At 45.8% G+C, this 23,500-nt stretch overlaps 1 protein-coding gene across 2 annotated transcripts; it reads left to right on the plus strand.

Annotated features, from left to right (window-relative positions):
• The first annotated feature begins 6,413 nt into the window (after positions 1–6,413).
• On the plus strand, positions 6,414–20,084 carry COPS8 (COP9 signalosome subunit 8). Of its 2 annotated transcripts, XM_027589647.2 has the most exons (8): positions 6,415–6,606; positions 7,662–7,732; positions 8,856–8,904; positions 10,118–10,250; positions 14,840–14,947; positions 17,031–17,093; positions 18,135–18,182; positions 18,874–20,084. In XM_027589647.2, the coding sequence occupies exons 1-8, from the start codon at positions 6,529–6,531 to the stop codon at positions 18,951–18,953; spliced, it is 630 nt and encodes a 209-aa protein (XP_027445448.1). In that variant the 5' UTR covers positions 6,415–6,528; the 3' UTR covers positions 18,954–20,084. The 2 variants fall into 2 exon arrangements, with proteins under 2 accessions (XP_027445449.1, XP_027445448.1); XM_027589648.2 differs by lacking the exon at positions 17,031–17,093 and having other exon boundaries at positions 6,414–6,606.
• The last annotated feature ends 3,416 nt before the right edge of the window (positions 20,085–23,500 follow it).

The following is a 23,500-nucleotide window of genomic DNA, read 5'->3' on the forward strand; positions in this document are numbered from 1 at the left end:
GGTTCCCCCTCTTCTGTGGGGAGAAAGGTTGCTGGATTTAATGTCCTTACTGTTTTGAGGGTGATCTGTGGGTTTTCGCAGAGGAGCCTTTGGTATTGTGCTAGCCGAGAGTTGGAAAGGAAGCAGTGTCCCTGTGTGTTCACGACGGACACAACTGCGTGAGGGACCTTGACGTTAAGTTCAGGTAAGTCTGTCCGCCTCCTCGATGAGTAGGAGTGTGGCTGCCAGCGCCCTGAGGCACGGTGGCCATCCCGCTGCCACGGGGTCCAGCTTCTTTGACAGGTAAGCAACTGGCCGTTGCCAGGGTCCAACAGTCTGGGTGAGTACCCTGAGCACTGTTTTTTCCTTTTCATGCACAAAGAGATTGAAGGGTTTTTCTACACATAGGCCCAGGGCTGGAGCCCGCCCCAGGGCAGTCTTTATCTCTGCAAAAGTGGCTTCTTCTTCCTCAGTCCAGAGAGGGTGTTCTCAATCTGGTCCCCCTAAGAGATCATAAAGGGGTCTTGCTATTGCTGAGAACCCAGGGATCCAGCTGTGGCAGAATCCTGCAGCCCCCAGGAATTCTTGTAGGCCCTTTTTAGTCTAGGGCTGTGGCAGGGAGGTGATGACCCTATTCCTCTCTGGCCCTAGTTCTCTTTTCCCTTGGGTGAGGAGGAAACCAAGGTATCGGACCTGTTGTTGGCAGATTTGTGCCTTCTTCCATGAGGATCAGTATCCCGAGTCTGACAGGAGCTGTAGGAGGGCCTTTGTGCCTTTTGTGCAGTCTTCTCATGTGTCACAGGTGAGGAGGAGGTCATCCACACACTGGAGGAGGGTGCATCGTGTGGCCTCTCTTGGGAAGCTGGCAAGGTCCACAGCCAGTGCTTCCCCAAAGAGGATTGGTGAGTTTTGTAAACCCCTGCGGGAGGCGCGTCCACATCAGTTGCATCTAGCCTCCTGTATCAGGTTTAGACCATTCAAAGGCAAATAGTGGCTGGCTCTGAAGAGCTAAGCGGAAGCAGACATCCTTCAAATCTAGGCAATTGAACCATCTGGCCGACCCTGGGATTTGGCCGAGGAGGGTGTATGGATTCAGGACCACTGGGTGCAGAGAGATGGTCACCTTGTTGTTGGCCTGCAGGCCTTGAACTGGCCGGTATCACCCTCCTGGCTTCTTGAGTGGCAGGAGTTGGGTATTCCAGGCTGACTAGCATTCGACTAGAACACCTGCTTCTTTGAGTTTCTCCAGATGTTCTTGGATGCCCATCTTAGCTTCTTGTGGAAGGGAGTATTGCCTTGGCCTCTGAGGTTGGGCTCCTGGGATCAGTTCAACAGTGATAGGGGCCTGATTCCGGGCTAGTCCTGGTGGGTTGTTTTCAGCCCATACTGAAGGGAAGGTGAGTCTGAACTCCAGCGGGCTGCTTGGTTGGGCCTGGGCACAGAATAGCCTCCATTCTCCTTCCCTTGGTGTGGTAATTGCTAGTATTAAAGACCCCGTCTCCTCTTGCCTTGGGTTCAGTTGGAGGCTAGTGTGTCCAGTGGGCTCAAAGGTTATTTGAGCCCTAAGCTTGGAGAGTATGTCTTGGCCCAGGAGAGGGATGGAGCAATCAGTCAGATAAAGGAATTCATGTCAGACCGTGTGGTCCCCGAGTTCACACTGGCGAGCCTGGCAGAAGGGCTGTTGTATCGCCCGCATCCTGGTGGCCCCGAGGATGGTCGCAGTCCTTTTGCTGAAAGGTGCCACTGGGGGGGGTGACAACAGAATGCTCGGCCCCAGTATCAACCATAAAAGTCACTGGTTGGTCCCCCACCTTCATTTTGACCATGGGCTCATGGGGGCCAAGGAGGAAAGATCCCAGTCCCCCTGTCTGAGTCCATTCCCGCAAGGCCTATGAGGTCCTCCTCTCGGGGTTCTTCCTTGTAGCGGCTGGGCTTTTGTGCCTTTCCCCGGTTGGGACATTCATTTGCCAATGCCCTTTCTCTTTACAGTAGGCACATTGATCCCTTGTCAAGGGGGTTCTGGGCTTCCCCCCTTTTGGTGGTTGTGGTCTCCCTGTCTTTGTGTTGTCCTTTTCTTTCAGGGTGGCGGCGAGGAGGCTGACTTTCTTTTTCATCTTTTTGTTGGCTTCCCGTTCGGCTGCGACCTCCCTGTTCATGTAGACCTTACTGGCAATCTCTGTTAGCTGGGTGATGTTCATCCCGGCAAGACCCTCTAGTTTCTGAAGTTTTTTCTGATGTCTGGGGTGGCCTGAGCCATGAAGGAGGTGTTTACCATCTGTTGGCTTTCCTGTGCCTTGGAGTCAAATGGAGTGTATATCCTGTAGGCTTCACATAGTCTTTCATAGTAGTCCCCAGAGGACTCCCCTGGTTGTTGAGTGACCATAGTCATGTTCATGGGTTTCTTAGCTCCTGCCTGGATTCCCTGGAGGAGGGCCTCCTGATCCAGTGGATGTGGGCCTCTTCCTCGGTGGTGAAGTCCCATGCTGGGCACGCTTCAGGTATAGTCGTATTAGCCCAGGCAGCAGGATCAATGACTCCCGCTGGTGCGTACTCTTCCAGGTACTGCTGTGCACCTTTCATCATTCTCCTTCTTTCCTCTGTGTTAAACAGGGTGGGGAGTAACTGTTGGCAGTCTTCCCAGGTCGGCCGATGAGTCTGGAGGAGGGATTCTATGAGATCTACCATAGCCTGTGGTTTCTCAGAGTAGGATGGGGTGTTATGTTTCCAGTTGAGGAGGCCGGTGGTGGAGAAAGGCTGATAATACATCACAGAATGCCTGGATTGGACTGTCCCATCTTCATCGTGCCTCTCAGGTTCCCGTGTCTCTCGTACCAGCATTTGGAGGGTGCTTGCACCTGGCCTGGGGCTCAGCCTGGCTGCTGGTCCTGGAGACAGTGGATCTTTGCCTGGGGGCGCCGGTGGATCTTCTGGGCCTGGGGGTGCTGGTGAAACTGATGGCGGCAGAGTGTCTGGAGCTGAAGGGCCAGAAGTGGGCGGTCTTGGGGGTACATACAGTGGGGGCAGGATCGGTTCATCCTCGGGATCTCTGGCTAGGATTTGTGGAGACTGGGGCTTTTGCTGATTTTCTTTAGGTCGCTTGGATGAGGCAATTAAGACCCTGGCCTGTCCCTGCCTATTGCAAGCAAATCACACCCAGGGGGGAAGGGTCTGAGCAATTCCTAGCCGGGAGTCAATGTACGGGAACTGGTCAGGGTGTCCTGGTTCTCCTGTTTGACTTGCCATACTCGACGAGTCATTGGGACGTCCAATGTCTCTTCTGAAGGCCACCCAACATCAAAGTTGGGCCCATCAAAGTTGGGCCATTCCAATTCACATACGGTTCTCTACTTGCCGGGGTTCATCCTGACTCCATAATCTCCCAAAAACCCCTTCTTGAAATTTTTGATCATTGTCTCTAGCACTGTAGGTTTACTCTGCCCTGACCCCATGGTGATGTCCCCATGGGCAGTGGCGCAGAGACAGACAAAGTGGGGGGGGTGGCTCCTGAGGTGAGGAGACCAGTCAGATGCCCATCTGGCCATGTCTCGAAGGAGCTTAGCTGAGGCTTAGCCGCAGCGCTCTCAGCGTTGTGACTTAACGATCAGAATCTCTTCCAATGCCGCCATAGACTGTATGCCGTTCACCATGGAATCGCAGACGGGCCCACTCAGACTCCGCAGACTTCTGGGGACCTTAAGGGTGCTGGCGTGGAGTCACAGAATCAGTCCGCTTGAGCAGGCCAGGTCGGACGGCACATTCACTCCCACATTCACACTCCAGAAGTTATTACATTCCCTCCCTGGGAATCCCTACCTGTGAGACCTCTAAGAGGTCTCTGGGAGGTGATCAGGCTCCACTTCCACCCCAATGGGGGTGGGCCTGTCTGGGTCCTGGCGCCCCAGGCCTTACTGGAATCCGATGTCAGGACCAGGTTCTCACCTGCCAAGTCTCCTCAAGTCCAGCGGGAACAGCAGAGCGGGCGGCCTGAGGCAACCAGGGCGGGAGACTGCCAAATATTAGGCAGGGCGCGCCTTCTCCCTTATGATCCCTCATTCAGTCACCGCCCTGCCATTGCCCCAAACCGGTGGCAACAATGGGCCAGTGCAGTTGCATTTCCCGGTTAGGGAACCAAATGTTACAGAACCTGAACAGGATCTCCTGACTTAAGAACCAAGTGGCACCCGGAGATCTTGGAGGATAGGAGGTTTATTTAACACCGGCTAGCTCAGAGGAGAGTGGTCTCCAAAGGTCTGAGACCTGAGCACAAACAAAGGGGGCAATTTATACACTTGTACTTCCACATACTTGGCACTCTTGGCCCCTGCGCAAAGCGGGGCAGGGAGAAGAACCCAGATTGGTGTGCGCGGGAAGCAGAGCAGGGAGAAGAACTGGGAAGAGCCCTGGGGCAAGGACTGGGACTCTCCTGCCCGCTCATTCGGCCATCTTAGGACACAGATTTTCCTTATCAAAATCATTGGGAAGTTGATCACTGAATCTTACTTTACCCCAAATATGTTGGCAGCCATTATTACACGTTAAAAATTTTAAATCCTGTTCATTGAATTTATGTCAAATGGTCTTAGAATCATTTTGCCTCTCGACGCTCCTCTTCTTCGTGTGATAGATGAAATTTGGTTGCTTTATTTCTCCAAAATATCTCCAGTTACACCAGCTATTTCTGTACCTCCCCCCCTTTTTTTTGGAGAGAGAGAAACTCAAGCAGACCCCTCCCCCACCCCCAGAGCACTGAGCCCCGGAGCCCAACTCAGGGCTGGATCTCACGACCCTGAGACCATGTCCTGAGCCTAAATCAAGAGCCGGACGCTTGACCAACTGAGCCACCCAGGCACCCCTGTGTATCTTCCTATTCAATGTTGCCAACTCTTTGAGTTTTGTAGTGGTTTATCTTTGTATTCCATCTGAAGCATTATTACACACAGTCATTTCCCCATGGAAACAGTGTTGATTCAGCAAAAATAATCAGTGATGCTGTCACTGTCTTGAAATTCTTAGTAATTTTACCTTTGAGCATGTTTGGCAAGTGAAGCCCATAGGGACAACCGAGCATTTACACGTGAGCCAAGAGGTACGAGCGGTATGTGTGTTCCCTGCCCTTCCACAGTGCTCCAAATACCACATGAATTCCCAGCGGACCCCCAATGATGGGAGTTCAGCGAGCCTCAAGGTGTGTTCACAAGGTAAGCGCACTGTGTCTCCAACTGAGTTAGCTGCATGCAGATAGCCCTGAGAAGCCACATTTTCCCTTGGAACCTGAACTTTCTTCAAAGATACAATGAAGGCAATGGTGTCCTAAGGAACATGAACATCCAAGGAACGCTCTTGACCGTTCTTTCTTACTTACATTACTTAACGTTACTTCCTTGCAATCCTGCTGAAATATTCCTTTGTGCTGAAAATGGTAACATAGCATCAAAGGGAATGGTCCTCTTCCTCTCTGGTCTTCCTTACCCATCAGTACACAGAGGGTAGAAAGTGCTGGTAGACTATGTGCATGAAATGAAGTGCATGAAAAATAGTTGTCACTTTTGTGCAGTATTTCCCTGGCTTTAATAAGAACAACATACGTGTGCATCTATGAGCTATGAAATACGAATTGCGTGATTTCTGTGATTCCACGTAAGAGTTAAACGCACTTATATATGAATTTAAAACTGGCTGTACACCATACAAAGACGGATGTTAAGATTCATGCTAATAATTTAAAATTTTAATTTTTCTTTACTTAGAATATTAAATAGCAAAAAGCACATGAAAAATTGAGGTACAGTGCAGTCAAAGGAGAAAGCTTTACATTATATTACCCTTAAGGCCCCCCTCCCATTTTTTGAACGAGGGTCCTGCATTTCCAGTTTGCTCTGGGCCCACAAATTGTGCGTCCAACCCCGCAGCAGGACACAAACAGAAGCCTCTTCGCAGGCGGTCTCGTGAAGGGCAACACGGCAATAAGTCCATGCAACTGCACATTAGAGCGTCCGCGGGCGAAAGGCACTAGGGAGCGCCCACGGAGGCCGGGAGGCGGGGGCGGCCGGGGCGATCCGGGGCCGGGTCTCCAAGCCCGGTGAGCGGTCCAGCTAGGCTGGCCCCGGGCCTGAAGCCCACACCTGACCAGTTTCAGAAAACCCGACTGGGAGTGCAGGAGGGGCGCCAAGCCAGGCCCGCGAGCATGCCCGGGACCAGCAGGAAAGGCTTGCTCCTCGAAGTGCGCATGCGTGTCGGGCCGCAAACCCGAGACGCCGAGCTGTCCTGGAATCTGCGCACACCCCTCCCTTCCCAGTTCTGGCCTCGCGCTCCGGAAGCCGCTTCCCGCGAGGCGGGGCGGGTCCTCCACAGCACCGAGAGCGCCGGCCAGAGCGGCAGCGACCCTTCCCGAGAGCAGTGGCGTCCGACTACGCGCCGGAACCGACGGCGCAGCTGCGCCGGGGCGCTCAGCGGCGACGGCGGCCTTGTACGTCATTGCGGGCGCGACGGCCCGAGGGACAGTCTGGGGTCTGCTTTCGTGGGGTTGCCGCGGTAGGACCGGCCGGGAAGATGCCAGTGGCGGTGATGGCGGAAAGTGCCTTTAGTTTCAAAAAGTTGCTGGATCAGTGCGAGAACCAGGAGCTCGAGGTAGCCGTTCCCGTCGCGCTCGGAGAAACCGCGGGGTCTTCTGCAGTCCCGGGGCGGTGCCGGTTTCCAGGGTAACAGGGCCCGCGGGGCTTGCGGCGGGCGCGGGAGCTGGGCTTGGGGAGCTCGGGACGCCGGGGTCCGCTCCGAAGGCTACGGGTCTGGACCCCTTCTCCCCAAGCTCGCTGGGAGCTTTTTGTTGTTTGTTTTCCGCTAGTGAGTGCGAAAACTCTGGGCATCTTTGCTCCTGACGTCCTCCAGTATGTTTCTTGTGTTAATCAGACTGGGCATCTTTCCTCCCCGTATGGTGGAAGGCGGGAGAATGTGGATTTCGTTAAGGGCGTTTGTGCAGGCATACACACAGACTAAAGAAGGAGTAACCTTTTTTCAACTAGGAAAGTCCTTAGTCTCATAATGTCACCACCTAAGCTTACCGTTCGGTCTTGTGTAAGACTGGTGAAAGTTGTATCATGCAGCTGTTAAAGTTAATTGAGGTTTTTTTCCTTAGAAAGGCATTGGAAAACCATGTATAACATTAGTATAAAAAGTTAATTAACCAAAGGAGACAACAGCCAGAAGCAGCAGCTCACTAATAAACACTTAATAGATCTTTTTTGAATGAATCAAATTTGAATGAAGGGAGTAATGTCTTTGTAACACTCGGCTGTGTGTTTGTTTTTTTCCTATGCATCACTCATTACTTAGCTATTCAACATACTTGATAAGAATGGGCAGAATCATAGTGCTTTAGGAATCTGTTGGAAATGTTTGTTTCTTTTAATAGACCGTTTAAGAAGTTGAGAACTGGGAAAGGAATCCCGTTTAAATATTCTCGTGCATATAAAGACACAGAGCTTTGGAGAGAGAGAAAATCACAGCTGATGGCAGATCTAAACTTAACACCGTGATTTTTAGTGTTTGGTACCTCTCTGAGCTCTTTCTATATCTGTAGTACTAAGTATTATAAAATAGGCTTATTTTTTAGAACAGTGTTAATAAAATCCTTTTTTTTTTTTAAGTGTAAATATAAATAAGGTTTCTCGTTTTTGGCCTTATAGGCTCCTGGAGGAATTGCTACTCCCCCAGTGTATGGTCAGCTGTTAGCTTTATATCTGCTTCACAATGACATGTAAGTACCTTCTACCTAAAGCCAAGAGCAGCAGCTTCATCAGGATTGTACAGAAATTACTCTTGCATTGAAGAGAGATCATTAAAACATGAGGTGCAAGGAGCTTTATCTTCTGTTGTAATAATTAATACACCTGTTCCATATATTGAATCCTGACTCAAACTATGATTAGGCTGAGTTGTTTTAAGATACACTTGTTTTACATATATTCTCTAAAAACACATCCTAATTTGTTATGAGAAACTACAGTGTCAATAAATTCCTTTAATTCTGTTGACCTTTTTTGTCTTTAGAAAACTTTCGTATGACCTCTGTTTACTTAATTTCATATGTGATCAGTAGATCAAGAGAAACTGAAAGGGAAGATTGAGAAAGTTAAGAGAAATTTAAGTAACAACACCTATGAGAATTTTTTAAAGGTGTTGTTTTTTAGTTATTCCTAATTCATGTTCATTGACGGAAAGTCAGAAAGCATAAGCATACAGGAGTCCCTTGTGCTATGAATCGTCAATGATTACTGTTAAATGTTGTTGGCAAATTCTATTCAACCTTTTTGTTTCATACCTTTTAAAAAAAACTAACCTGCGATTTCTATTAGACATATATCATATGAGCTGTCGGTTTCATTTTTATAATCCTCTCGTCGTATGTTTGTTGTAGTTCAAGTTTTCAAACTCTTAAAAACTGCCTTGAAGTTTTGGTGGCTCTGCACTCATTGGTCAGAGGAGGGCTCATGATAAGGAGAAAAGCATTGTGTATCACATACGTTGTCAGGGAATTCCGGAGCCTTGAATAGAAATTTGTTTATGTATGAATAAATTACCTACTTAAGTGTTTGTGTTTTTAGTGTACCGTTGCCTTAATTTAAGATCTAGATCGTTAATTAAAAAATCCACTAAAAATGTCAAAATATTACTTTGGTGCAAGTATTTTATGTTTTTTTATCTGGAAAGCTACTTTACTTCCCATGGACAAATTCATATAAAACTAAATTTCACTCTATAAACTACAGAGTATTTTAAAATATACTTCTGTGTGTTTGCAGTGAGATCTAGAATTTTAAACATTTACTGAGATGATTTTTTTTTAATTGCTTATTCTTTCTTGGGGGGATGTAAATTAGGAATAATGCAAGATATCTTTGGAAACGGATACCACCTGCTATAAAATCTGTAAGTATTCTTCAATGTATCCTACTACTTGAATGTAGTAACAGCATTCATTTAAATGGCAACCTTCTAAAGTTTTTAAAGTTTCTGTTTTCTTTCCCCTGTGGTTCACAGAAATAGTTACTAAACTGGTATTAAAGTTTAAGAACAGATCTACAAATTTCTCTGATCAGAAATTTAATTTCCCTTGGATGGTATAGAAATCTGTGCTCAGCTTCTACTGATCATGTTTATTAAGACACTTCTTGTAAGTGTCACTTTGCCTGGCAAACAACTGAGACCTTTTAATAAAGGTTTGGTTTGTGTTTTGTTTTGCTTTTTTAACTAATTTATGCAGTAGTGGCATTTACTTTGAAATTGGTATTATTTCCAAGAATATCCTAAAAATGATTTTCACAGCATTAAGATTATTTTTGCTAATTAGGATTTTAGATTTCTTTGGTTGGGAGATTAGATGAAATAATATCTTAAAAGTTTCTTCCAAAGTGGAATGAAATACATTTTTAATTTCATGGGATTCCCTGTTTCTAGCATAAATGCGAAGTGAATTTTTTAAACATTCACCAAATATTACCAGGAATTCACTTGAATTCTTCTGTTCATTATTGATATTCAGCAGCAATTCATTTTAGTATTTTTATTCTCTTTCTTCTCCAGACATTCTATTAAGTAAGATTGGAATGTTCCTCCAGCTTCATTGACTTAAAATAAAGAACTATAAATTACACTCATCAGTTTCAGTGATGTTAGCAGGAATTCTTTCCTGGGAGAGGCTACAGTGTATGACATCTTAGATTGACAATCTTTATTATTAGTCATTTTACTATTACTTTTGCCCAAAAAGTATGTATATGTATTTTACATGCACATATATATATGAATATTCTGCATAACGTCGATCACATATATGTACAGATGAAATACAAATACAACATTCTGAAAAAACAGTGTTTAAAAAAATTAATTTCCAGACTTAATTCTGAAATATTTTTGGACAACTGTTTTATGCTCTAATTTTCTGTTATAATAAAAATGTGTATAAACCATACAAATAAATTTTGCATTACTGTCCACAGCATCTAAAAACCTTTTTGATAGTGATTGGGCTGAAGAAGTAATTATACGTCTTAAGAGAAATGTTGAATTATGTTTTAAGATACAGTTGTTGGTAAATCTGCGGAGTGACTATCCTCAAAGGCAGTGATATTTATTGCAGGCAAATTCTGAACTTGGGGGAATTTGGTCAGTAGGACAAAGAATCTGGCAGAGAGATTTCCCTGGGATCTATACGACCATCAACGCACACCAGTGGTCTGAGACGGTCCAGCCAATCATGGAAGCACTTAGAGGTAGTGTTTCTTCGTGGTTAAGAATTAAATTAGACCTGTTCTCTAAGTGCTGCGATATTGAAGTAAGTCAGTGATGTGTTTTAAAAAATAGATATTTTCTGCTAGGTGGATAGGGCAGCTTTCAAAATTCTTTTGTAAGGATTTGCTATAATCATGCTTCTTCATTTCACATGTGAGGATTTGCTGTAACCATACTTCTTCATTTCGTCTTGCTGGAGGTTATATCGGCAGCTAAGGGGCTCACTGTCTCTTAGTTCTAGATTGAAATTGCTCTTGTCAGTAAAAGGATTTTTTTGCTACTAAAACGAAATCTTGTGATACTCTAATAAGCTCAAGGTATGGGGTGGTTAAGATTTTAAACCCCATGTATTTGAAAGTAGAGACTGTGCTTTGGAGTCTTTTGACCTCAGGCTTTGATAGGGGTTGTCTCCAGCTTCTGGATTTGTAACTAGTCAATATAGTACACAGATGCTCAGATGTTTTTTTTCATTGCTCTGAAAGATCACGAGCCTGTGTGACATAGCACTGATCCCATGATGAAACTGGACCCTGCCTCTCTCTCTGTTCTCCTGCCCCTGACACTTGTTGGTTCACTCTTTTATAAATTCATATAGTAACTTCTTTTCATGTTGTTCAATCCTTATTTCTTATTGTTACCTCGTTGCTGTCATTAATACCTGCCTTGACTGTCTGCCTTCCTGCTCTGGAGGAGTCAGTGGGCAGGAATGCTTGAATAACTACTCATTATTCGGGCAAGGGATATCCTCTTTACAGGGGAGCGGAAGGTGAAGGCTGCTTCTCAGATGTACCTCATTTCTCTTACGATGGTAAAGCTCTGGCAGCATAAAACAACAATGTAAGGGACAAAACAGGAGGCACTTACTTTAAGTATGAAGGACATGAGCAGGAGTGCAGGGCCAGCCAGTGGGTGGGAAGGGAGGAGTGTGGTATAAAGTTGCTCAGGTACAGTAGGGGCAGTTTGGGGTTTTCCCCCAGGAAACCGCCTTCACCTCTTCACATAAGTCCAGAGGAGAAAAGAGTGTGGGGGTGGTTTTTTGTAGTATCTGGTTCAGTCTTAGGATTGTAGTGTGAGGGCACAGGCTGCGGGCCATTTCCCAGTGGCCTACAGCAGGGTCGTTGGTAGGACTAGGGCTCAGATCTCCTGACCCACGCAGCAAATATTCCCTGTGTGCCTTCAGTGGGTGCAGCGGTGTTTCCTCCCAGGACCGCCTCTGCCTCCAGCCCTGTTAGATGCAGTACTTCGAAGGCAGTGCCGCGGGCCCCTGGGAGGCTGTGGAGCACAACATGGGAGAGTTTGGACTCTGGAGCCATACTTCTGGAGTTCACATCCTGGTTCTGCCACTTGAGTGACCCTTCTGTACTTTTCTCATTTGTGAAGTGCAATCATAAGTAGTATGGTGGTTAGAAATAAATTAATATGTATAAGCACTTACATATGCTTAATTAATTAATACATATAAGCACTCATCTGTTCACCTGCAATATCTGTGAATATACCCTGAGAATTTTACAAATCCCCAGATTCATGAATGGTACTGTATTTTCCTCCATAAGGTGAAGCCTGGTGAAGGAAGTCTTATAACAGATTTGAATTACTGCTAAATTTGACATTTTGCTTTTTAATGTATTACAAATTTTCGGTTTCCTAGATTGTTTTAAGAACACTCGCATTCTCAGGTCTTTTCCTTTTCTGTTCTGAATTAGTCGCAGTCCTACCAGAAAATTGAAAATGGCTTCAGTGAAGAGAGGCTAGTGAAAGAGAGGTCTCTTAAAGGCAGCCAGCAGGGACTGACAAAGCACCCAGGGGCTGGGTGTGGACAGTAGCCATTCTTACTCTAGGCCCAAAGGGAGGAGGCGAGGGATCCACACTGCTGAGGTCACAGAAAGGGGCTGCCCCCAGGAGCTGAGGAGCAGCTAGAGCAAGGCAGGGCGGGCGCAGAGGAAGTATGTTCCCGTGACCCGTGGATCCACTCACCAGGCGGGAGCGTGCAGGTGCCACGGGCAGTGGTGCCCAGACTCCCTGGAACAGAAGAGCAGAGGTGGGTTAGGAAGCACAGGACAGCCGGCTCATCTGACCTCTGTCTGCAGCACTAGCACCTGGCAGTTGCTGGGATATAATAAGCATGTTGAGGTATTTTTTACACAGCAGAGTGAGCATTCTTTTAGGGTCTCCCCAGGACTTTGTCCCGTGGTGAACTGCCACAGGTGTTAGGTGCTGGCTCAGTGGATTCCCCTTTCCAGCTTGTCATTCTAATGCATGCCCTCATGAGGTGACACATTTCACAGATCTTAAGGGTCACACAGTGACTAGAATGTCCCTGAGTGGTTACAAGCAGCCCCAGTTGTGTAGCCTCTCACTGACCCTGTGGAACACTCCAGCCTGTATTTTTGCTTCCTCTGCCCACCCGCTTCCGTCTCCCTGTGTGCTTGCTTCTCTGCCGTGTGCCAGGCCTGCCTGTCTGTGTCTCTTCTTCTACTCCCCATCTCCTCTCAATTCTAAAAATCTGACCAGAGTGCTTGAACTCAGGTTAATATTTTTAAAATGTGGTGGGCTTTCCAAGGGGGTATGGTTGTTGGTGCACACTTGGATTTCCCTTTTCCATTGTTGCTCTTGGTTCTTTTTCACTGAGTACCCATGGCCTTCAAATAAGGGAAAGTTCCCTTATGCTACGATGTTTTCAAGTCCAGCGTGAGGTTATGTGCTGAGTGGTTGGTAGGAAGAAGGAAGGAGTTGACTGAAGGCATGGAAGGAGAGGCAGTACCGGCTGAGCGGAAGCTGGCGAGGACATCAGGCTCAGTGAGCAGTGAAGAAACGCGATGGAACGTCCGAGATCTTTAAGAAATATGAGGGAACAAAGCCAAAGGCTTCATCCTGGTGATACTGTCAACAAGCACGTCTTCAGCATATACTTCGTTAGAGAGGCTGGGCTCTTTAGGGGGGTATAAAGATATAAAGACAGCCCTCCTCCTGTAGAGAAGTTTAGGGATCATTGAGGTGATGGGAGTGGGGAGGGGTGGGGCAGTGTGTTGTAGGTGGTAAAAGCATGCTTGTTAAACAGGTAGTATAAACAACACTGAATTTAGAGAAGGACAGAGATGGCAGTGAACTTCAGTGCTGCAGGAGGAGTTTGTAAACTGACCTAGGAGTCGTAGAGAGCAGACATCACACAACAGCATAAACCCAAAGCCTGGAAATGAGAAGGTGTGAGACTTTCTGAGAGCCGGGGGCCTAACTGGGAGCAAAGGGTGCCCAAGGAGCTTGGTGCGGTTGTCAGGCAATGTCCCAGGAATGGAGAGAGGATTTTCAGTATGGGGCTATACTGTACATATGTACTGGCCTATTAAATGTGGAAAGTAAAATCCAGAATATTTTTAAGCATGTTGACAGCCAGATGGTGGAGCCCTTATGTTCCTGGAAGAGCAGTGGGCAGGAAGACAGGCTAGCTGGACCTCAGTTCCTACCATTGACTTTTTGTCTCTGCCTCATTTCTGGAATAGTCAGTGTGGGAATGTAAGCCTGGGGAAATCCCACATGTCATCTCTAGGGAGGTTTTGTTGCTGGAATTGTTTGCAGCCCCACCCTCCCACCCTCCAATTAGGTTCAGTCATTCAGGATTTGACCTTAGGATTTGAACCCAAATAAAATCAATAGTTTAGAGCAGACTCAAAAGTTAGTGTTAACAAAAATTCAACTGAGTAAACTTGGAGATCTAATTGGCTTTATTAAGCAGTCCATGAATTGGGCAGCATACCATCCAGCAAGTAGAGGGGAGCTCTGAAGAGCTGTACATAATGGTGGGTTTTCATAGGAAGGAACTTGGGGCAGGGACGTTACTAGCCCAAAAGCAAAGAAAGGAATGTTTCAGGCCAGGTCACCTTCCCTTAAGGGTAGAGTGGGGAGTCTTCTCCTTTTGGGGGATGGAGGGGGGCCTATGTGACAGATTACCTGTTCCACAGGCTCGGGAAATTTCCACCTGACCTCTTAGGACTGTGTTTCTAGGGGAGGTTGAAACTGTTCGGTATTAAGTCTCAGTTTGCTGACTCAGCATTTGGGGCTTATGGTTTTTCTTGTTAACAGAAGAGTGCTCTAGTTACAGGGCTTGTTCTGCAATTCCTAGGTGTGATACTAGATCAGAGACCCTCCTCAGAAAGGACAACTAATTACCGAAGTAGATCATTTCTGCTCCATTCAGTCCAGTGTTTGTAAGTGGGATTAAAAAAGAAATTTAAGGAAAATTATATACGAAGTGCATAAATATATTTAAATGAAATTTTCTTAGATTTTTGGTCTTATGTATATTAACTTTTTTCCTTCTTTGTAAATTTCATTGTCCTCCAAGGGAGATTTGCTGTCTGAGAGGAAGTACAAGGAATTGATTGTTTATTCGGCAATATCAGAGTACCTCTTTCATGCCAGGCACATGTGTCTGCATCTGTAAGCATAGAAACCTTTGGGTCGAGCTAGTCTCGCTTGTAAAATTTGGACAAGGCCAATCACATAACTGAATTGTGTGTTAAAAACGCCAGCTCTTGGTTCACTATCTGCCACCCATCCATTCCCCCCACAGATGCAACGAGGAGAAGGGCCTTCGCCCTGGTCTCTCAAGCCTACACCTCCATCATTGCAGACGACTTCGCTGCCTTTGTCGGGCTCCCCGTGGAAGAGGCCGTGAAAGGTAGTGTGAGCTCGCTGTTTACCTTCCACGGAAGGGGAAGTGTGACTTGTTGGAGCAGGTTGGTTTTGGAATTCAGGCGGTATTCATTCCCTGGAAAGGGAAACCTGTGTGGCATCCCCCCCCAACTCCACCGCCTCCAACCCCCAACTCCCACCCCCCACCCCTGGCAGGGCCGGGCACAGAAGCAGGCTGTCGGCAGGCCCAGCAGTGGTTCTGGGGCGGCTGGTGTGAGCATCCCGCTCAGCGGTGCGAGGAGATACCGTATCCAGACCTAACAGGGCCTCACAACTGCTTTCGCCACCAAATGAGTTCAGGAAAAACTTTTTGGATTTCTGGGTGTGGATAAGAAATTTCAGATTCTTATTTACGTTTAAAGCACTTTTTGCCAGAGGCAGTTAATGATATCCTAGAACACGAGTTTTGCAGAGGAGTACTTTGCCATTTTGATGAAGTTACCATTCAGCTATGTCTGTGTGGTGTGCCCTTGTTGTATACGATCTTTCTGGCTCTTTCCTTATTGGAACCTCTTTGATGTTCCTGTAGTCATTTTCTGTCATGGTTCCCAGGGCCGGATCCCTGAGTATTTTCTACTTTTATTTCCAAGAACTTTGATGAAGACTTAAGTTAACGGTGGGCCTGTGAAATGGTGGGGTGCCTTCCCAAGATGATGCCCAGGAAGGGGCCTCAGAGCCACTGTTGACCGGGAGTGGATGGGGCAGGGAGGGATGTGGCGGGAACAGAGTTACTGAAAGGGACAGCAAGGGGCGGAGTAAGGCGTTTGAGACAAGTCCATGCAGCTCCGATTACACCCGGTCTTACAGTCTTATAAGTGGTGGGAAATGCCAGATACAAGAAAGTGAAGGGTGTACAAATTAGTTGCTTTTGTAAGTATGCCGGGCGAGTAGTATTATGTTCATGATTCGGAGCTTAAACTTTGTAATTTCTTTAAATTACTTCTTTTCCTCTGAAAATCAACATGTTGATAAATGTATTTTTTTAAGAAAATCTTAATTGACCTCATGATTCACGTGTAGAAATCCTCATTTCACCCGTACTTGGTAAAGGCAGTCTCCTCCCACTGCCCCTTTTCGGCCCATTCTTCTTCCTCCATTTTTCTCACCAGCAACAACTCTTACCCACTGACCTCCGCTGTGCTTTCGCGTTTTCATTTCCCACGTGATGCCCAAACTAGCTCCTCCCCTCGGCAGATTGCTATAGAACATTGTCTGTGCCTCATAGCGTTGTCTTTGTTTTACCATGATTGAATTTCTGATTCTCTGACTAAAATAGGAACTCTGTAAAGACCACATCTTGTTCCTCAGTTTCCAAAGTCTACCACAATCTTAGATGCATAGCAGGCAGGTCAATGAAAGTTCCTGGAGTAAATCAGTACTGTTGCTTACTCAAAAACATTTGTTTTGATTCGTCTTGAAATGGATCCATAGTTTATTACATAATAAATAACATCGCCCCGAGCCGTACTCCTAACTGACTACCTTGGTGGGACTCCTGTACCCTCCCCCCATGCTAACTGCGTGATCCTAGGACACATCCCTGGAAGTCTCCAAACTCCGTTTTCCACATCAGTCAGGTGATGGTCCTGTGTCCTTCTTAGAGTAGTGTGATGATGACCTGAAGTGATCCCTGTGGGACAGTGCCTGCTGGCCAGGACTCTGTGTGTGAGCTGTGGTTCTTGTCATTGGCCTCGGCTCTGTCACTACTGATGGAGCAGTTGGAGGCGGTGTCATGTACGTCCTCCTTAGAGACACGGGCGTTGTTTTAGTTATATTGACTAGATTAGTACCATAATGCACCCTTTACAGAGGACCGCTTCTCTGCTAGGGATTCTCTCGGCCTGATAGAGTAAAATGGCTTCGATCCACGTTTCAGAAATGTTTCAAAAGGAAGTTCACCTGAGAAAGCTATTATAATCTACTTTTCTAGAAAAAAATACACATTGTAGGGTAACCTGCACTTGTCAGATCTTCCATACAAGTAGTATCATTGATAGATTGTGGATCTCGTAAATGAAAATTCTAGGAGTTTTTTGGTCTCATTTGTGTGTTAAATACACGTTTTTTAGGTATATTAGAACAAGGATGGCAAGCGGACTCCACCACAAGAATGGTTATGCCCAAAAAGCCAGGTAGGTGGAGCTCTTCATCCACGTATGCAGCACTGACCGCTTCTAAGACCACTTCAGGCTCTGAGGCATGCACTTGAGTCATTTGATGATAAGGTCCTGCTGTACTAGCAAATTGAAAGTAACTCAGGTTAAATATAGATGTGGAATGATCAACATGGTAGAAAGGATTTTAAAGATCACCTAGTTTTACCTTAATTTTTAAAAATGTATTTCTTGTATAGAAAACCATTTTATGTGGGTTTTTCATAATCCTTATTGTGGTTTTTCCTTTATATGGGTTTTTCATCATCCCTGTATAAAAACCTATTTTTATGGGTTTTTCATAATCCTTATTACATCTTAATTTTTACTAAATGTTAGTCTCCCATCCTTTTGTTTATTGGGGCCATTTCTAAGCATGTTTATCCATAATATCTAAACTGTTGCCTTTTAAAAAAAAATATCTTGTTCAGATACCCCCCTTTTCTCCTTGTGCTACAGACACGTACACTCTTCTCTGAAATAAGATTTCAGTGGCTTTAACTTGCACAAAATTAAGTTTTTTGGCTTAAATTATTTGACCTGCCCTCGTTGGGTCCGTCTGAACCCCAGTCCCTCAGTCCCCCTCCTGCAGCGAGCTGTGCTCATCCTGCTTGAAGGTCTCTCCTCCTGCTTGGCAGGAGTGTCCTTTTCTGCCAGGTCTTTGGAGCTGAGCTTAATGCCCACATCCGTGAGCCCTCTTCCTTCAACCCAGAGTTCCTTCCACCTGCCCTGAATTCCTGTTGTTTAGACATCGTTGGCCCCACGGTCAAGAATTACTCAAATTTCAATGGGCTCTCCCCTGTGAAGGTACGGGAAGTGGTTAGACATGGTCCCGGCGAGTCTAGCTGCTGAGAGAAAACTGCTGTGGTGAGAAGACTCACGTAATCATACAGAGCATAATTGTTAACTCTGTTTGAGAAGTAGCAAATGGTCGTCAATGCCTTTGTGTTAAAAACAACATGTTCTGTGTGAAAGTTCTCTTTGATGACTCCTATAAATTGTGCTGTTAATTTTACTTAGTTACAGGGGCCCTGGATGTGTCCTTTAACCGGTTTATTCCTTTATCAGGTATGTATTTTTATATGCTCATTTAAAACGTGTTTCATTACTCTTTATTTCTTTTTTGTCGTGTGTCTCTTTTTTTTCTTAGCTCTAACCTTATAAATGAAGAGGTTAAATTCTATACTTGCTATTTATGACAACATATTCGGTTACAAGAGAGAACGTGTGGGTTCCCCTCTGGAGCTTACCTTGACGCCGGGGCACCTTCTGGCCTGGCCACAGAGCCTCGTTGGTGTCACGTAGGGAAGCCGTGATAGAGCTGCTCACCAGCACTTACTCAGATGGCATCCCTAGGCTGACGTGCGCGAACTTAAAAGCTAGAACTGAATTCCTGGATGATGGGGTTCTTTATGGGGCTTTTTGTGTTCACTGACAATTTAATAGAGCAGTGCCTGGCACACGGTCAATACTGGGTAATTCCTCACTGAATTCTGTTCACATGGGTGGGTGTCCTTCCAACAAGAGCTGTGCGTGGTAACGTGGAAACTTCAGCAAAGCCAGACATGCCTTTACTCCCAGTTCAGGAAAACTACGCATCAAAGTTGAGACTTCTTTGCTTGTTTTTCAAAAATGTCTAAAATCAATAAGAAAGTTTCCTTATTGTTAAATTAACAGGCATTGGAGGGTGTGGGTGGCAGGGCCCACGCGCTGTTACACGGGGATCTAACTTTAGTCTCTCTCTATATTTCACACGCAGAGCCTGCCCCGGTGCCCCCGATCCCCAACGAACAGCAGTTAGCCAGACTGACCGATTATGTGGCTTTCCTCGAAAACTGATCTATCATTCTGAGTTCAAGATCCACCTTCAGAATCCTGTATACTGACAGATAGAGAAATGTAAAATTTTTATTTTCAATTTATTGGATGGATGAAGCACCTCAGCATTCCTTACTGAGTATGTGATAAAATACATATATAAAGTATATTATATATATTTTGTCCTTAAACATTATGCTGAATAGCTGTTGAAACAATTCTCATTTTGTAATATTGGACAGTTTGGATGGAGCCCGTCAGTATTACACAGTTTATATTTCCTAGTGACTTCTAAACACAGCTCTCCTGCTTCGTGGAGGTCAGTGGCTGTCAGCTGTTTGTCCCTGCCCCAGCGCACGGCACACTCCCATCTGCACCGATGGTTGATACTTAGAGCGATTCATTTGGGGTTTGAGGAGGACCGTCCCCAGAGCCAGTATCTGAGCTGCCGGGGCTTCTGATGCACCCCCTTCAGAGAATATGCTCTCCTTCCTCCTCACCTCCTGAACATCACTCCTACAGAATGCTGATAGCTGAGGAACCAAAGACCATTTCCTCAGCAAACCAGTTTGTGAACTTCAGATTTTTTCCTGATAGTGTGACTACATCCATTGCTGGCAGTGGAGGGCTTGCCATGAAAATGCAACTATTTAAGACCTTCAGGAGAAGTACTAGTTGTAATGTTCCTTTCAGAAGAAGGGAAACCTAGGGTGGAATGCATTCTATTGGCAAAGAAGCTATTAAGATAAGTGATCCACTTTGTGCAACTATCCTGCAACCTACTGGTTGCTTATATTTATCCTTTGGTTCAAGGTCTGCCTTTTGGAGAAACACTGAACAAGTCTTTCAGCTTTTGTGTGATGCCCTCTAAATATTTGGAGGTCTTTATTGTATCTTCAGGTTAAAAGCCCCCCTGCTTCATTTATTCTGCATTTGTTCAATAAATATTTAATTGCATCAACTGTTTTATCGAGATAGTTTCTAGACATTTCACTCTCCTGGTCTTTCTGTGGATACATTCTAGTTTGTCATTGTGTCTCAAGATATGAATTTCCTAATTAAATAGAAATAGTATATAGTGGTGATTACATGATTCATGTTTTCGCTCATTTTAAACACATTTTTCAGTTATTGTTAACATTTACGGAAATACCTTTTAAATTAACATTTTATTGAACTCCGACGTATGAGTCATGTTGTTAGAAGGCCCTTGTTTTACAGTTGAGGAAATGGAAATTCAAGAAGAGGATCCATAGCTAGAAGGTGACGATGCCAGTTGTTGGACTTCCAGGTGTTGAGTACCAGCTGTATCCATGGGCCTGAGTTTTAGTAGGCTGGAATCAATCCAGATGTTCATTAACAGGGCCCGAGGTGACTAAATGGTGTTCAGTGCCGTGCAGCTCCTGGAGGCACGAGAATGAGAGAGAAGGTCTCTGGACGGAAACAAGGTGATCTCCACAATGAAACTAGACAAAGAAAGCAGAAGGAGGTTAGACTGTTGTTTCGAGGGTGAGAAAGGCTATATGGAGGCACGTGCAGCTGTACATGCTTGCGGGTATTTCAGAAAAATAGTCGAAGGATCAACCAAAAACTAGTAAAAATGATTCTCTACAGGGAAAGAGGAGGAGGTCAGTGAACTTCACGTAGTGAAACAGTAATTATTTCAAGTGACTCGATCACAGTACTTTGATTCTGCATTGTCACTGGGATGTCTACTGAGGACACAAAGATCTCAGCCTACTGAATATACAGCTTTGTGAATATAATTTCAAAAAACTACCATGATATCATCACTATTATTAAAAGTATATTTTAGGATAAAACAGTTTAGAAATGAGGTAATCTTGTTAGAACCTAGTAATCTTAAATATCACATAGAAACCTTAAATGATTGAGCGCCTGGGTGGCTCAATTGGTTAAGCAACTGCCCTCAGTTCAGGTCATGATGCTGGCGTCCCGGGATCGAGTCCCGCATCGGGCTCCCTGCTCAGCAGGGAGTCTGCTTCTCCCTCTGACCCTCCCCCCCTCATGTGCTCTCTCTCATTCTCTCTCTCTCAAATAAATAAAATCTTCAAAAAAAAAAAAAAAAAAACCTTAAATGATTTTTCTTTCTAAATAATGAATAGTTCCTGGCTCTGTCCAACTAAAAAGGCCTAGAGTAATTACAGCCCAGCACCAATGAGAACCAATAATGCCCAGATTGTGGTCTCTAAACTCCAGTTTCAACTAAGCAGAATCAGAACTTATTTTCAAAGTAGGTACAAGTTGGGGCGCCCGGGTGGCTCAATCGTTAAGCATCTGCCGTTGGCTCAAGTCATGATCTCAGGGTCCTGGGATTGAGCCGTGCATCGGGCTCCCTGCTCCGCGGGAAGCCTGCTTCTCCCTCTCCCACTCCCCCCCCTGCTTGTGCTCCCTTTCTCACTGTGTCTCTTTCTGTCAAATAAATAAAAGTAAAAAAAGAAAAAGTAGGTACAAGTCTGGGGAAATAATTGTACAGGTTGATCCCCAGTACAAGATGTCCCAGGTTCAGGAATGTTTCAGAGTCTCATAGGGTTCTTCCAGAAGTTCATAGAAGCTGACTTGAAGGAGCTCCCATCGGTCGAACATGAGACAAATTGAGCATGAAAAGTCGGTGTGTTTATATTTTTAATCCCAAGTTCATAGTTACAATACTACATAACCTCATCATTGTACAAGAAATTCAGGATATGCTTGATTCCATCTCCCCCGTATTTATCAACCTTAAGAATAAATGAATTGATGCCCTAGTGATGTTCAAAGTAACAAAATTGAACCTGCGAAGTAATCAAACAACTGGTGGCAGAAATTCTTTCTAGAAGGATTCCACCTAGTGCAGATAGAATTAGAAAATCCGTACTTTGTAGTATTTTGCCTCAAGGATCTAGGAAGGGAAGCATCAGTGGCTGCTTGGACCATGGGCTGAGAAAACGAGAGCATATAGCCAGCCCATCCTTGTGCCCTGGCTCCTGCTGAGACTCCCACCTGCATGCAGGTGTAGCCCAACGGCAGCCTGCTTTTGATGCATTGACTGCAACTGCCATGTTTGCTCTGGGGCTTACCCTGATAACGCCACAAGGGTTGCCCACATAAAGCAGGGTAAGGGGGAGCTAGCCCCTGAGCAGCCCTTCAGCAGATGGAGGCCTGATCCAGGGCATAACACTGCCTTCCATGTCTTGAGAAGACAGTTTCAGGTCTGGAATTCGAGGCCTGTTTCCTGAAAAAAGACCACAGCCAGACTGAGCTGTGGTTGCCCATTGTGACCAGCCTGCAGTGGTGTGGATTGCTAGCTCCCCCTTCCTGTTTTTCTTCACCCAGTGCCCCTCTGTGTTTCCTGGGATTGAGAGACTTGGCCCATCTACACGTAAGTTGAAAGCACCTGAATCCATCCATCCTTAACATCACTCACAGTGGGACAAGTGAGCTTGCCAGGATGGCACGGTAAGCATACAGCCTCCACCATGAAGTTTTTTGTCAAAACAAACTCCCCTCCCCCAAAATGAATGTGAATCTAACCAAGGTTGTAGACTTAACTGCCCATTTCCATTAAATGTGGGTATTAGGTGAACAAGTTAAACACCCCACTAAGAAGCAATCAGCCTGATCTAGAATGTGGTGGGTTTAACAGGACAAAAAAGTGAGTTTCCTTCAAAAATGAATGACCTGAGAAGAATCAGGGTGGTAGAGTTGGCAGTGAGCACCGGAAGATCTCTGCTCCTGGGTGGAAGTACTTTGAGACCGACTCCAGTCATGTCAAGAACTACAAACAGGTGGCTACATGGGAAGAAACATGCTTACGGGCATCAAGGAGCTCCTCAAGAGACGAGGCCCGAGGGGTGCGTGCTGGAGGGAGCAGAGAACACGGGGGGCCTTGTGGCGCGGCCTTCGGGGGGTTGCTGCTGGTCAGAGCCGGGTCCCTTGCTGGGGGCCTACCACCTGGGGGACTTGGGCATTTGAAAGGGCTAAACCACAGCTCCTTACCCCTCATGGCATCTGGTGAACTTTTAGGCTGCTTTGGGTAGGAAGAAATGAGGCCAAGTCCAAAAAAAACCTTTGGGAAACAGCTTAGTTTTCCTCCGGTCCTGCTGGGCTGGGCTCCAGTTAACAGGTGGGGTGGCGGGGAGCGGGGGTGCCCGTCAGTAGAAAGCAGAGTAGAACCGTTAGTTAAGCTGCTGGAGGACAGGTCAGCAGAACATGTTCTAATGGAAACAGAAAGTAAACAACGGAACTTACTGGAACTTACTGAGACATTGAGTCACAGCAAAGAGGTCTACAATGTGTGTAGTGAAAATCCAAGGAATAGAAAGTAAAGCAGGAAAACAATCCTTGGAAGGACTGGCCAAGAACTTTCCAAGACTGATGAAAGAAATGAAGCCACAGGTTCAGAAATCTCAGAAAACCCCACACAGGATGAATACAAAACAAAAACCCCTCACACCCTGACACCTGCTAGGAAACTACCAAAAGTGAAAGCGAACATATTAAAACCATGGAGGGGGGTGACCGGGGAGGAAGGAGGAGGGGGGATTTCTCTTCAGAAAAGCAACAGC

Source organism: Zalophus californianus, chromosome 3 (assembly GCF_009762305.2).
Source record: "Zalophus californianus isolate mZalCal1 chromosome 3, mZalCal1.pri.v2, whole genome shotgun sequence".
Classification (NCBI taxonomy): Eukaryota; Metazoa; Chordata; class Mammalia; order Carnivora; family Otariidae; genus Zalophus; species Zalophus californianus.